This window comes from Chaetodon trifascialis, chromosome 15 (genome assembly GCF_039877785.1).
Source record: "Chaetodon trifascialis isolate fChaTrf1 chromosome 15, fChaTrf1.hap1, whole genome shotgun sequence".
In the NCBI taxonomy this organism is placed as follows: Eukaryota; Metazoa; Chordata; class Actinopteri; order Chaetodontiformes; family Chaetodontidae; genus Chaetodon; species Chaetodon trifascialis.
In genome coordinates this window covers 11268342-11283974 of record NC_092070.1, presented here as the reverse complement: position 1 = coordinate 11283974, position 15633 = coordinate 11268342, and the positions used below count along the sequence as shown (strand labels likewise).

The 15633-nt window shown below is 40.8% G+C and overlaps 2 protein-coding genes across 4 annotated transcripts; one reads left to right on the top strand and one right to left on the bottom strand.

Annotated features, from left to right (window-relative positions):
- The first annotated feature begins 738 nt into the window (after positions 1 to 738).
- rasd4 (rasd family member 4) lies at positions 739 to 2275 on the top strand. The gene has a single exon (XM_070981342.1). The coding sequence runs from the start codon at positions 873 to 875 to the stop codon at positions 1497 to 1499; it is 627 nt and encodes a 208-aa protein (XP_070837443.1). The 5' UTR covers positions 739 to 872; the 3' UTR covers positions 1500 to 2275.
- Positions 2276 to 4412: 2137 nt separating this feature from the next.
- On the bottom strand, positions 4413 to 14198 carry LOC139343408 (phosphoribosyl pyrophosphate synthase-associated protein 1). Of its 3 annotated transcripts, XM_070981056.1 has the most exons (12): positions 13771 to 13982; positions 13343 to 13395; positions 13006 to 13072; positions 12646 to 12818; positions 12417 to 12532; positions 12238 to 12293; positions 11438 to 11583; positions 10502 to 10543; positions 8312 to 8382; positions 7500 to 7646; positions 6692 to 6879; positions 4413 to 6497 (listed from the first exon to the last, which is right to left on the bottom strand). In XM_070981056.1, the coding sequence occupies exons 1-11, from the start codon at positions 13851 to 13853 to the stop codon at positions 6721 to 6723; spliced, it is 1113 nt and encodes a 370-aa protein (XP_070837157.1). In that variant the 5' UTR covers positions 13854 to 13982; the 3' UTR covers positions 4413 to 6497; positions 6692 to 6720. The 3 variants fall into 3 exon arrangements, with proteins under 3 accessions (XP_070837157.1, XP_070837159.1, XP_070837158.1); XM_070981058.1 differs by lacking the exon at positions 10502 to 10543 and having other exon boundaries at positions 13771 to 14166; XM_070981057.1 differs by lacking the exon at positions 10502 to 10543 and having other exon boundaries at positions 4413 to 6879; positions 13771 to 14198.
- Positions 14199 to 15633: the final 1435 nt, after the last annotated feature.

Sequence of the window (15633 nt, the reverse complement as noted above, 5' to 3'; positions counted from 1 at the left end):
AGTAAGAGGGCGTTCACAACCTTACTTTGACTTTAAAGTTGAGTCTGTGGAAGTCTTGGTGGATCACATGACACTGATGTTGTTCTGGTCTGGGCAGTCCACTTAAGACTGCTTTAAAGTATATTTCATAAACTGTAAAACGAAAGAAAATCTAAATTTCACCAAAATAGATTAAGTCTAATTTCCCTAAATTTGAGCCCAAAAAGTGCCTGTGCCTGGAGAATCTAAGGCACAGATTTCCCCTCACGTGACAAAACAACCAAAAAGGTGAGGAAATAGACTACATTCTGTTTACTGTAGCAGCTCTTCTGGGCTTTCAATCATATCACCAGATCTTCATCAAAGGACAGATCACATGATGAAGGTGATCAGAACAGATCCTACATGAGCCCTGAGCTCAGGCTGTTAGCTCCACTGCTGTCTCCAATAAAAGTGTGAGATGAAGGATTCATGGATAGTTGAAGTATCACACAGATACATGAACACATACTGTGACATCTTCAAAAATACTGAGAGTGGATGGAAATATCTTCTGCTTTGCACACTAAGAATTCCAAGTAACTTCTGTCGCCTGTTTTGTTCTTGTACTGCACTTGATTTGCATGAGTCTTTGTGATTGGCTGCTGTAAGTTCAGACAGCGAGGGAGGCACTGCCCTCTCCTGATTGGCTGGGAGCAGAAGAGGGCAGGAGCTGTGTGTGAACATAAATACAGAGTGCAGCCTGACAGGCACGTTCATCTGCCATCACCTCCTCTCCAACACAACTCCGTCCAGCTCCATCACTGACATCAAGACCAGTTTCCAGACAAGGCAGAGGAGAAGAGGATAAAGGACAGAGCGGAGACAGTGTTCTGAAGAAAGAGAGCGTCATCATGTCTTTTGAAGCAAGGGAGAAGAAGGAGGTGCGTCTGGTGTTTTTGGGAGCAGCTGGAGTGGGGAAGACAGCCCTCATCCAACGCTTCCTCAAAGACACTTTTGAGCCCAGGCACCGGCGCACGGTGGAGGAGCTCCACAGGAAGGAGTACGAGGTGGGGGGCGTCAAAGTCACCATCAACATCATGGACACCAGCGGCAGCTACTCCTTCCCCGCCATGCGTAAGCTCTCCATCCAGAACAGCGACGCCTTTGCCCTGGTCTACGCCGTGGATGACCCTGAATCCCTGGAGGCGGTCAAGACTCTGCGAGAGGAGATCCTGGAGGTCAAAGAGGACAGGTACACACCCATTGTGGTGATAGGCAACAAGATAGACCGTCACAACGAGCGTCAGGTGTCCAGCGAGGACGTGCTGTCCACGGTGGAGCTGGGCTGGAACCACAGCTTCCTGGAGTCCTCTGCCAAAGACAACGTCAACGTGCTGGAGGCTTTCAGGGAGCTGCTCCAGCAGGCCAAACTGCCCAGCTGGCTCAGTCCAGCGCTGTGCTGGAGACGGGATACCTTCCCCAACGAGAGCAACAAACGACCTCCTATGAACAAGACCAACAGCTGCCTCATCTCTTAATGATGTGGAGCTGCTCAGCGAGAAGAGAGACTGAGAGAAAACTGGCCAAAAAGACACTGAAAGGACTTTGCTGGTGGGGAGAAGCAAGCCAAGAGACGGCGTTAAATGTGTCAAGATTCAAATCAAACACTGAGTCAGTCAACTGCGTCTCTTCATGAGGTGTAACAGCACTGCATCGGACCAGCATGAGGCTACAGTGAAGAAAACAGATATCACCTGAAACACATGAAAGAATGTGGTTGAACAACAGTGAAGTGAAAAAAATGAAACAGACGCTACTCGCTGTGAATGTTAAAAACAGATGCAATGAATGGTGATGGAGGCAGCGTTCTGTATCACATCTTCAGCTTTCTCTTCAATCAATATTTGATGTTTCATTTTTTGTTTGTGTGTTGCTGGATAACCCATGTAAAAGTCTGTTTACATAAGAGAGTTTTCTGAATAAAGTGAACAACACAAAGAGAGCCTGACTTAGAAACTGTGTATATATATATATATATACAGAGTGTAATTGCAGCACAGCAAACATTATGTTGTGAGTTCTTGTGCAGTCTGTCCTGCAACCCTGAAACGCTGCTTTGCAAACCCTCATGATGCACTTGGTGTGAACATTACTTTGCATACTTACTGATGCTTTTCTTTCTCTTATGGCATTATTGGGTTTGCCTCACTGGATAACTGTAAATATTTTCTTTTCCTCATTACTGTACAAGACCAAGGTGATGTTTCATGTTCTTATTCAGTGCTTATTGCAAGGTAAATAAAAGTTGTTATTTAAACCGAGTATTAAATGATTATAATTCCACTCCAGGATGTATTGGGCTGACAAATTGTCAGTTAGTTTGGTTGAGACTCACGCTGGTCTGACCAGAAATGCAAGTTTTAGAGTGAAAAACAAGATCTTCTACATCTCCTGACCAACTCTTCTGTTTTAAAAGTGACTGGCATTGATTCACATGCATCTGTCAAAAACTCCCTGAAAAGCCATATTGATATTGAGTGAATTATCCCAGTGAACAAAAAAACTAAAATACAGACTTATTCATTGCTCTAACACAGCTGTGTTTCCATCACTTTTGGGGACATGACATAGACTTACATTCATACATACATACCCTATGGGTACTTTGTCCCCATAAGGATGGTGAGTCCCCACAATGTGACTCTGGAAAACAGATTTATGTCCCTACAACATCAGAAATACATGGTGTGTCTCTCTCTCTCTCTCACACACACACACACACACACACACACACACACACACACACGTTCTGTTTTTATCACTTGTGGGGACATGACACAGACTTACGTTTATTTCCTGGAGCCTTACCCTAACCCTAACCATAACCACTATTTGCCTGTTCCTAACCCTGTACCTAACTTAACCTTACCTAACGTTGTGTTTCACACACAAAACATTACTTCCAGCAGCTTCCTGTTCTGCATTGCACTGCCCTCTGGTGGACATTATTCAGCAACTTGACTGCAGGGCAATGAGGATGCCACAGCATCACCAAAATGAGATTACAAAGGAACCAAAAACCCTGTAAATGACATCTGTCTCCAATTACAGGGCATGAAGTCCTGAACATCCTATTGTGTTTCCTATTGTGAAAAAGGATGATGGGATACCGCAGACACTTGTAAATACACTATACTAATATTTACGACGACTGGTTAAGCTGATCAGTTTATTTGTTCTGGACACTTGAGTGTTCTCTGAGACCTTCGTGTGTACACTTCACACAATCTCCTGACTTGTTAAATAGGTCGAGAGAGGGCGAGAACAAGGTATGCTTCCTCTTTCCAAAAACATCCAGAGACAAGGTGCATTGTTTCCCCAGAACCAGACGAGGAAGTGACCTGTGATTATCAGATCTCTGGTTCCTCTTCGTGTCCTGTTTTAACTCACAGCTATGTGCAGTCGGTCCGCAGCGGCACACAAACTCGTCTTTTTTGGCTCGTGGACGGACACGGGGAGGCAGGCTGTCCTCTTTAAAAGCTCAGGTGCGAACTCAACATTCCATTCAGGTTGTAGATAGAAAATGTAAACCAACCAGATGTAATGCAGAAACGTAGTTAACAGATTCTTTTCAGACACTGACTGAAGCCTTATTATGGCAGCTCAAACTTCGACAGTAAATGAGGAGTGCTTCCATGTGTGTCTCTGCTCCTCGACTTGGTCAAAGCTCCTCAGTGTTGCATCAGTTCCTGAGCAGTTGTGAACAAGTACAGGATCAGATAATACTAACAACACTGCACTGTGCATCGCCGTTAAAGGTAAGCCTTCTCACATGTCAATACACTATTCTAATGTCAGTATTATCCCTCACTGCTAATCTGTTTAAAACAATAAGATAAGCTGATAAAAAGTTGAATCAGAACAGCCAGCAAGGAGAGGAAAAGATCCATCAATTAGCTGCATCACAGTGTCTTAATCAACACCTATAATGTAATCAGAAAGCTTACTTTTCTGCTCTGAAATGGAACATTTTGACTGTGAATTTCATTAAAAACTCAGATCAATATTTAAATTAATTCATTTAATTAATAATTTTCTTCTATGAGGCTATGATTTTATTTTTTTGCATTTAAAGATGTAGATAGCTGTCAAGATAAAAGAAATATGATCATATAATACTGTACAGCATATCCACTTTGTGTGTGAAGGTTCAAAATATGTCGTCTTCTGTCAAGTTAAAGCAAAATATTGACATTTTAATACAGACTTTACAGACAGACACTGTTTTGGGATGCTCTTAGGACAAGAACAAGATGCCCATTCCAACCTATAACCTAATTATACATAATAAAATATAACTTTACTGTAATAAAGTAAATAAACTGCACCCATAAGGTCATTCACCAAAGCACAATAATATGATTCCTTTTTTGGTAGAGACAAGGCACAGCAAGAGGCAACCGTTTTATTTCCATACACATTGATAAATGCCGTAGAGCGAGACAGAAGGGTTAGTGCCTAAACTACACGTCCTCAACATCAAAGACAGGTCAGGAGAACAGTGGATACAGAGAAGACATCATGGAATACACAAATGACAGGTTTGATACTGCAAGCTACAGCATTTGTTACGGACAGCCTCCAACGACACCGGCGTGAGCATCTAGCTGTCAAACAAGCATCCATTAGCACATCAGGGGAGAAATACAGTACCTATAACACAACCAGAGCGGTAAAAAGCAAAGATGTACAGTACTGCTGTATGGAAGACATTCTCTACAAACATTTTGCAACATGTGAAACAGGAACAAAGCATCAAAAACAACTGAAGAAATAATTATGCATTGGCTTACGTATAAAGTGTATTCCCCTGAGCAAAAGGCTCAGTCAGCATAGAAACACACTATTTTCACCTACAGCATCACTTCAAAATTTACTCAGAGAGCAAAAAAAAGTGCACATGTAAAAAAAACTGGAAACACCACCGACATTTGTGGACAAATATTAACACCATAATGGCGTTTCTGCATGATTTTTTGCCAATTTCTTAAAAAAAAAAATGCACCTATTTAACATTACTGCTGGACTTTTTTTTTTTTTTTTACTGCACATCCTGTCTTTCAGACAGCCATCGGTTTCCATTCACTTTACAACAAGTTGCCTTTATAAAGTAATGCACCTAAAGCATGAGTCAAACCAGAGCTTCAAGCCTTCAAATCTGGCTGCATACGTGAGCCCTCCTGTCCAAAGGTCTAAGTTGAAGGGTCAGTTGGAGGGTGTGGATTACTAAAAACACTTTTCCAACACATAGGTACATTAGCACATAAGCCCACCACACAAGCAGACTCTCAGTCACATCACCAGATAACAACACTGTGACTGAGAACAAGGAAAACCAAGCAGGAGGCAGACTGTGAAGATTCCTGCAAAATGATCTTCATAACAAACCAAAGTGAATTCACAATTAAAGCGTTAAGAAAATCTTTGCTCTGCTTTGAAAAATAGTCAGCAGTGATGTTTAGTATTGTGGTTTTGTAGTTAATTGGCCAAAACAAAGGTGGTCTTTTTGGATGTAATCCATCTGCACAGTGAAGATACTATCAGTCACCATCAGACAGTGAAAATAAACACAACATTGGACTAAGTATGTTCAGTATACTGCTGGAGATGTATGGCACATTAAAGGGTCGGCTCATCTAAATAAGTGAATCAAATGTGTCCCTCTCACTGCTATATGTAACCATGCACAGCTGGATATCTGCTACAGGCGCAGTACAATGGAAGTATATGGAATTTAATTTGTGGTCTTCAAATCTTTTAAATATTTGCTTTTCCAGAAAATAATGTCCAAGTGATTCAGGATCATCTGCAGACCTCTGTGAGCATAGCAGAGACTTAATTCCTTTAACTCCACAATTCAGCCAAATCTACTGAGTGCCATAAATTAAACTACATTACCATCCATTGTACTGGGGTTACAGCAGGAATCACAGCAGCAGATTTCCCCCAAAGCCCCATCAAACCAAAACCATCTCCTTGGCTAGATACTGATGAGGTTAAGTCGGAAAAAAATCTTAAAATTTAGTTGAACTGACCCCCTAATATATGCATTATAAAATGGCCGCCCATACATTTCTGCAGAGACTTCTTGTGTCACATCGGACAGTTCACCACACATCCAAACATTCCCACAAATGGTGCAAAAAAAGCTGCATAAAAATATATAAATCGGGCACCAGTAAGCAGGAGTTTGCCCAGTCTCGTCTGTGTGGCTGGAAACGGCACGCCACGTTTAATGGAAAGAAATCAGAAATCACAGTGTTGAGCTGCCGTGAACATGAGAGCGTCTGGATATGGCTGGTAAAGCACAAAGTCCTGTTACTGGAGACATCTCTCTCCTCTCTTTCCGCAGGTGGAGCTCAGTCATTAGATGTGAGGTACTGCAGTGTGTGAGCAAGACAAAGACGAAGGCCTCGAAAAACGACTGGACGCATCAAAGCTCAAAGTCACTCGTTTGCTCTTTTGTCATCATTTCTCTGCAAGAATAAGATGCACTTCTCAACCGAACAAATACATTTTTACAACTTTAGATAAGAAGTTAAATAACTGGCTAGTTCTTAGAATTTCAATTTCCTTAAATGAATTTGGATACAAGTGATCCTGACACACATGGAACGTGACAGTGGTGTGTTTTTTGGGAAGTAGCGCCCTCACTCACTGTCAGACCCACCTCGTCTCTCTCTCTCTCTCTGACACTCTCTAGTCATCCGTGGTGATGTTGCGGAACAAGTAGGCCATGGACTCTCCGTTGTGGATGCGCCGGATGGCCTCAGCCAATATCATGCTGACGTCCACAGTCTTGATTTTGGGACACTGCAGCTTCTGTACTTCATGGGGGACTGTGTTGGTCACCACCACCTGAGGGGCGAACAAGCGCAAACACTGTGTTTAGTCTCAATGAGATGGTGTCCATATATATTAGAAAACAGTTCACCAATATGGTTTCTTGTCTGGCTGACTTCTTAAGAAACACACTAGACTTGACGTGGAAGTCAAAACTGCAAGTAATATGTTCAAAATTAGATATCACAAACCTAATTATTGAAAATATTAAACTAATTTGTCAAGACTGTTTTCTGAATCCTGGATAGTCAGGAGGAACTGAAAATAGAAACTAACACTTCACAGATACTGTATGCAACTGCGGGATGGACTGACCCTGTCATTGTTCTAAGCCAATTTCATGCCACAACAATTGAGCTGATAAACGTTGAATTCAGAGGAAGTATTTTCTCTTCCATTGTGTCCATAAAGAATAAATGAGAACTAATAAACAGCCACATTTCACTGCCTACAAATAAGCTCTTCAGTTTTGCCTTCCTTTGTCACTTCTCCTTTTGCTTCCTTATTGATAATTAACAGGAACGATATCATCGCACGACAGCTATGACATATCAGGTTTCATTCAAACTCAACAGTGATGGCTTCAACAGATTAAAAACAAATATGAGAGGAGACACAAGTTTAGGTGTCCTCACCTCATCAATGGCGGATTCCTCTATGAGGCGTGGAGCATCAGCAGACAGTAAGCCGTGTGTGGCCATGATATAAATCTTATAGGCTCCTCTCTCTTTCAGGATCTCTGCAGCTGCAACAAAGTCTCCTACATCATCTATAATGTCATCCTGAAACAAGAGAGAAAAATAGAATCTGTGGCTGAGACTTAACACCACACCCCCACCTCTTTCTCTTTGGTTAATCAGGTGGCTGTCCACACAGTATGACTGGCAGCTTAGGATAAAGGCAGGAACATATGAACAATAGTATGTGACCACAGCGACCACAAATGAGAGTTATGAGGTAACAAGAAATGCCAAAACCTAATATACTAGTCATAAAGTCAGTGAATTGGCTCAATAGGGTCCATTATAATTATCTAAAGTTTGCCAAAGTTAGCATTAGCCACCATAAGCTACTGGTCGTACCTGACCAAATTAGGCTGTAGGATGAAAAGTTCACTGAATTGTGCATCAGTCTGTTTTACTGATTATGGATTCAACGTTTTACATGTACGAGGAAGAAAGTGTTACTACTTCTTTAAGAAATGACATGCTTTAAGGTGTGAAAATGATTCAAAAACACAATTAGTTCACATTTGCCCAAAAAAACATACTGTAGGTGAGCTTTTAGTGGCAGTACATGAGTGAATTCATGACTTATAATCAACTGAAATGCTTTGAAACGCTGCAAATGAGAACTATGAGAGAGTCATAATTGAAAGATGGCAGAACAGCTCACACTGACAGCTCAACCATGTAGGCTATTAGACAGTGACTTCACCGCAGCTTACCACAATGATGGCAATTCTCCCTCCCACGTCCCCGACCACAGTAATGGGAGGTTTCTCCTTGGCCATCATTACTGCAAAGCAAAGCAGGGCTGGTTACCTGTGAGAGCACTTCAAGGAGGTTATACGTACTGCATTTCACCTAATCAAAAGCAAATCTCAGTAGATTGGGTAAAATGGGTTGAGAAAATGTGATTTAGGCAAATTTGCACCCCTAATTATGGGGTCCTTATTGGGTGATGTGAATGATTTGTAGAAGCTCTGTAATACAATGCTGTATTAAATTTAAAATGGCAATCAAAAGTTGAAAAATGTTTCCCCCCATTGTACCACACCTACCCCAAGGAGGTTAAACTGAAATGCCAAACTTAGTACAGCACATGCCATGCAAAATCAAATGACAGGGTTTTCTGCCCAGGATACCCAATCAGAAGGCAATGTATAACCGCCTGGACACACACAACCTCAGGCCAGGCTGTGGCAGGCATATGGCAGCAGTCTGCATATGAACCAGTATGCACCACCAGACAGTCGTATTTCACACAGGACAACAGTGGCTGACAAGCACTGATGAGGGTTTCTTCATACACACTTGCCAATGTTCTGGGGTCAGTCCTCAGTCGAACATCACTGCTGCCAGCGGCTACTTTTACATGCACACAATAATCTGATGGCATCTCGCATGCCAATCACAGGCGATGCAACAGCTGCTTTTCTTTTTAACCAATACCAGAAAACAAATATACTTCAATTATTCACATCCAGGCAGCTTCGTCTGTCCGTGGGAGCACTTCTGAGCTGAGCTGAGCTTAAGTTATCTATCAAATTACCTTCCCTAATCAGAGAGTGTCTCTTTGTTTTGTAATTGACCTGATGTCATTGCAAATGATGGACACCCCTCAATGATGTCTTGAGTGTAAATTAATGTTGAATGAGGGTGAATTAAACTGGGATTAGATTAAATGTAGAGTATTTAAACGATTACCCATTACACCCATTTTTGACACATAACCCAATCTTAGAAAAACGCAGCTGTATTTAAAGCATTGTCGTGCATGTAAATGTAGTCATTCAAAGGGTATAAGGAAACAATCAACTGGTAAACAATCAGCCAGCCAAGCCGATTGTAAAGGAAAAAGTATACAGAAGCAGAGAAAAGGAGGAGCATGCCTTGCAGAACACGTTGCTGAATACCGTGAGTCCCACAGCATCAGAAAACCTGGCAGTGTCACATTCAGACTTTTACCACTATTAACCAAAACAGCAAAAGCCACGTTGTTAGCAGTACACACACTTCCCAAAAATAGATTTTTAAAGCTTGCTGAGATACTGCAACAAGCTACCTGAGAAATGTTTGGTCAGATGTCTTGGAATTAATTGATGTTGTCAATAAAACCCATTAATCAACACGATCTTCTGAGAGATTTGAATATCTTAAAGGGAAATTTCAACAACAGGTTGGCCTCACATTCCAGAGACTTCTACTGTAGTTATAAAACTTATACTCCACTAAATATTATTGGTGATAAAATAAACTATGCTTTTAAGCACGGTATTATCACTGAAAATTAATACTTTGATTTGGGCTGTTTTTAATGTTTTAACATACCAACCGTTCCATCCATATAGTTTCTTCTTCCCGTCATTAGATGTTAGGTTTCACAGCATGCGCTACTGTCAACGTCACATGCACGTATGACCAAATGTTAATCAGGTTTTTAAGAGCAGGTTTAATATGGGTGCACTATGTGTTGATTGGCAAGATGAGTCCAGATATTTAAGTAAAAAAAAGTAAAACATAAAAGAAAAAATGTTTGGCATGGTTCTGGTTTGATTTATGGATTTTAAAATAAAATCAGAACACAACAAAACAAAGAGGGGTTTGGCCATCTTGTAGAACTGGCTGTCTGGAATCGTCGAAAGGAACATGAGAGCTTATTACTTCAAGTCGAACATGCCATGCAAGTAGCATTTGTTTAGAGCACACTGTAGCTGATGGGCCTGAAAAACTTGCAAAATTGTCTTGGCACTAACAACCAGTTTGCGCGTTTCTCGCTAACTCCCCCTCCTGAATCCAGACGGTATTTTCACAAGATGCAACACAAACCCTTTACTTTCACATGCACGATTTGAGGAGCCATTTGAAGAGGAATCATTTTATAGTCAGATGTAAGTTAATGTTTACGGTCGTACTTGGGAGCTCTATGCCAGGGAACGGAGCTTGTTGTTTGCCTGCTATTACCAACAAATAAACACCACGTTAACACAAATGCACAAATATTTGACATGACAAACACATGATGCCAAGACTTGGAAAATCCTCTCGCTAGGTTGACAGAAATTACAGAAAGTTCACATCAACGAATCAGAATCATTGTGTTAAAATCTGAAACAAGTTCTTCTTCAGGTTGAAGCATTTTGTGGGTTATTGTTCCAAAGGAGGATTTTTTAAGTCGAGGGTGAGAATATAAACACAAGAATAGAAATATTATTACTAAATAATAAAGTGAATACTGGACGCAAATACTTTGGAGTCATTTGCCAATTACACAGTCATTTGATATTATTATATAATGGCCTTACGAGGAATTAACACTGTGCAGTAAATATATTAAAAGCTGTGTGCCAGAGTCTCGTTAGTATTTCTCACCAAAAAGAAATATTTTAAAATCAAAGTATGTGCCAAGACACAGGCAGCAATTGTGATTCTATGATTATTAAGCACGTCACTCTGTAAGTTAGGAGTTGCAGCTTGCAGAGGATGCAGCATGAGTAGAAGTAGTGTATCTGTGGAATTAAAACATGCAGAAACAAAAAACTTAATTTCTTGGAATATGGTTGATGGCATGAGTGAGAAACAGCAGAATCTACAGCTCAACAACAGGTTAGCACATGAGAGCTGTATTAGGCTGTCCGCAGGATTTCTATTATGAATGCAGTGAAGAAGCTGAACTAACAGAAATCATAAGAAATTTCTTGGTGAGTTTGACAACATAGTGACAAAGAAAAGCACCTGTGAGAAACAATTAACAGGAATATGTTTTTTTTTACGGGTAAACATCAAGCTTTGCACCTACAAATCTGCAAAGAAAAACATCAACAGCACTCTACAGAGATGGGTGATCTTACAAGGAAGCTCCAGGCCTGTGTGTCCGGTGGTGTTGCGTACACATGGTGGGGAGTGTCTTCCATCAGCCATGTCTGACTCTGAGCACTGAGCCTCGCCGTGAATCACAGCCAGGCCCAAACGCAGGCGTTCTGCATAGGACTGAGCCCTGAACAACAAACATAGACAAAAGTCAGAACACAGTGATGAAACCTTAATCCTCAGTCGTTGGATGGAGCGAGGTTCACCACTTTCTGAACACATGATTGTCCATCCATCCATCTTCTATACCACCTAACCTGGTTGGAGCCTATCCCAGCTGTCAACAGGCGAGAGGCAGGGTACACCCTGGACCGGTCGCCAGTTGATTGCAGGGCAACACAGAAGACAGACAACCATTCATGCTCACACTCACACAATTTCGAGTCACCAATTAACCTAATGAGCATGTCTTTGGTCTGTGGGAGGAAGCCGGAGTACCCGTAGAGAACGCATGCATGCACTGGAAGAACATGCAAACGACCTTCTTGCTGTGAGGCATGCACACTACTTGCTGCGTCACCGTGCAGCACACATGATTGTATAAAGGATATTACTACATGGACTCTGGAACACTTCATTAAACTTGTAAACACAGTTTGTTTGCAAATGATTGCTTCTGTTTTTATTGACATTTTAAACAGCATCCCAACTTTTTTGGAATCGGGGATGTATGTAAAATATACTATATATGTATATTAAAATTTAATCTCAACATAACAATGCTAACAGAAAGTGGAACTAGCAGAGTTGAAATGTGCTTTTGTTATTATCCATCACTTACCTCTTAGCTGCTGATGGGGACTTTGCCACAATGATGGCATTTCTGTAATCAGGAATCTGATAAGACGAAGGAAAACAGACGTCAGTGCTTCATATATCAGATTGGTTGATTGATTTGGTTTATAGATGGTGTTCCCGACACTTAAACACACACAGCAGACATCTGAGTGGAATTAGCACCTCTTCTTGGATGTACTGAATCAAGAAAGGGGAGGCTCGCAGGTTGTCTACTGGAAAGCTGAAGAAGCCCTGGATCTCCTTCTGATGCAAGTCCATGGTGATGATGTGTGTTAATCCTAAAAAAGACAGGTGAGTAGCACAGACTTAACACGGTTATTTCACTGTAAACAATTACATTGATAAAAAGACATCACAAATCAGAGGTTGACATTCATTTTCCTCTCTTTACCTGCTTTAGCTAACATTGAAGCCAACAGCTTGCTCACGATTGAGCCCCTCTTTCTCATCTTGCACTGTTTGCTGTAGGGAAAGTAAGGAATGACTCCAATGATGTTCTTTGCACAGGAGGTCTTGAGGGCGTAAGCCATAACCAGCAGCTCCATAATGGCTGTGTTGACATCTCTGGTTGTGGGAAAAAAGGAAAAAGAAAAAGCACACGGACTAAAATGACATGTAAACTTTAGCAAGTGATAACCTTAAAAACCGTGTGACAAGGACTGACTTGGTGGTGAATTTGTGCAGGTAGGCAGACAATGTTTTCTTTTTAATTTCCATTGCCATGCAAATGACATGCCTTTCTCTTACTCACCGTGGTATGGTCTGAATGATGAAGATAGTTTGTCCACGAACAGATTCCTTCACATCCACTCTAGTTTCTATTGTGAAGAAAAAGACGGGGATGCAATCGGTAAATGGAGAAATCTGCATTTTAATTTCAACATATAACGCTGTGCACATCTAAATCACAGTATATGGCCTGAAACCTTATTTAATAAATGGAAAAGAGTTTTATTTGCAAGGCTAATCAGACAAATGCCTGACATCACCGAGATTACAAATCCTGCCATCCCACAGTAACAATCATCAGTCTCCACTGTTGATAGCATTTGTTATTTTACCTATAAAGCCATAATGTTCCCCCTCACCTCTGTTAGACTCCTGATAGACCACAGACTTCCCCAGTTCAACTCCCAGCCGCCTGTGAAACAGGAGCACTAAATTACAGCTCGACTGTAACCAGGTGTGACCAAGTTAATGATGACACTGCTCTGCCAAGTCTCACAAGTAAACCAACAGGAGACATTTGGCACGTTATCCATTCATTCATTCATTCATTCATTCATGACCACACAGACTTGTTGGCAAAACATCTGGAAGCGTTCCTCAGTGGTCAGTGTCACACAACATACGATTTATGTCGCATGTTACACAACAATTAAGTATCAGATATTTGTCCTTGTGGTCGCTCAAAGTGGGACGTGATGTCTGAGTATGAGAACAACAAGGGTTTTTGTTTAACATTAACAAGAAGTCACGTTACTGGAAAACAAAAGAAACTTAACACTGTACTTACTCTGTTATCTTCTTAGCCAATTCTGTGCATGCTACGGAGGAGTTTGCGGAAAAGACGCGATAGCCACTTTTAGCGACGTTCATTCTGCTTCTCTGAGTGTTTTCTTTCCCCGACACCGACAGCCGTGTTTTACAACCGGTCACAGCGTATGTGTCCGATTTTCTTCTTCTTACGACGTTGTCGTGAGCTAACTAGCTAGCTAGCTACCTACAGCACACTAGCCTGCTAGGTGAGCTACTTACACGAAATTACCGTCACTTTAAGGCAATAAGCTTAGGAAGAGCATAGCTACAGAACAAATATTTAGCACTGCCTCTATTTTACTAATGTATTCGACGGCTGGCGGACAAACGGCTGACACCTGTCACTTTGGTACTACTGTAGCCTGCTAAATGTGACACCTCGAACTACGGAGTCCGCTATGGGTCAATATTGCCGCCTACGCTTTGCGGAACAGGCTTTGGTGGTGAGTCACATAGATATGTATAGAAAGGCCTTTCTATACATATCTATGGTGAGTCATTGTAAACGTTATTTCGGTTTAATTATACCCATTAAGTATTTTATTTCGTTTTCCTTAGAAGTAAGGTCTAACTATATTATTTATTTATTTAATGATTTTTTTTTTACGTTTTTTTTTTTTTTTTTTTTTTTACGTTTTTTTCTTTCCAATTTTTTCTTCTAGTGTATCAATCCAATCTTGAAGACACACCACGTGCAAATTTTATCAGTCAGTGTGGCTGAAATCTCTTATCTCTTATCTAATCTCTTTTTAAGGAAAACATTTTTTTTTTTTTTTTAAATCATGGATCGGCTCAAAAATGATGTTCAAGTGAAATAATGTTGTACTGTAGTAATAATCTCTCAACCTAATTATTAGGCTTCTGTAATCTTAATAAGCAGGATGATGCATGAAGCATCATAGTTTAATGACATTTTAGGTGATTTTAGATTAGATTAAATCATATTAACTGATGTATTCTGCAGTTATCTATATGGAAAAAATGTTGTGTTTACGTGACTTTTGCCCTCTGTTTTTCACAGAGGGGACTTTCTCATAGATAATTAATACATATGATAAAATACATTTACATGAACTGCCCACATTTCATTCATCTCAAAAAATGCCTTTCTGACAGCACCTGAAGAGCAGTATTTCTCCAATTGTCCACTAGATGTCATTACTCGTCTGCCGTGGATCTATTGAGTAGACTTTGTCTTTGGATGCAACTTAATGAGATCATGAGATCTTTGTTTGTCAAAGAAGAGAAGGCTGAATGTGATTATTTTAAACTAAGAATGATTTGCTAGTGTGGTTGTGGACAACAGATATACTGCAGTACTGCAAAATGTATCTGGGTTCCCGTCTAGAAACATAAACCAGTACGGACAGAGAACATTGATCTACAATCATTAACCAAGTTGCCTTGTTTGTCTGATCCACTACTTCCTAATCTGACCCAAACTATCTGATCCCAGACCGCCTGGTCTGAAAATCATAAACCTGTGCAATAAGAAGCTTGATACATGAACTCTGGTCATGTTTTTAATTGGGAATGCCCGATGGACTTGAATAGTTTCACCTTTAACAAAAGTTAGAATATTTACTACATGATTCTACTGTACTAAGTGGCCATAACCCTGCTGTACTGCTGTTGGGGAAGATCATACAACTGCTTCCGAAGATAATTTTTCTGAGATATTTGAGATACAGCAATCCCGGAAATATGAGAAGCGTCTACTTTAAGCACAGGTTTTTCACTCCCTTGATTGTTAACGGTATACTCCCAAGGACTCTGTCAATGTTTAACAAGGTTCCGTACGTTGCTGGCACCTACTGTACACTGTACCTCCCCAGTGAGG

Excerpts from the sequence above, each read along its gene's own strand:
- rasd4 (XM_070981342.1), top strand. The coding sequence starts at position 873 with ATGTCTTTTGAAGCAAGGGAGAAGAAGGAGGTGCGTCTGGTGTTTTTG.
- LOC139343408 (XM_070981056.1), bottom strand. The coding sequence starts at position 13,853 with ATGAACGTCGCTAAAAGTGGCTATCGCGTCTTTTCCGCAAACTCCTCC. Across the intron at positions 13,073-13,342 it reads CTATCAGGAGTCTAACAGAG|AAACTAGAGTGGATGTGAAG; the intron begins GTGAGGGGGAAC and ends TCTTCACAATAG. Across the intron at positions 11,584-12,237 it reads TCCCCATCAGCAGCTAAGAG|GGCTCAGTCCTATGCAGAAC; the intron begins GTAAGTGATGGA and ends TTTGTTGTTCAG.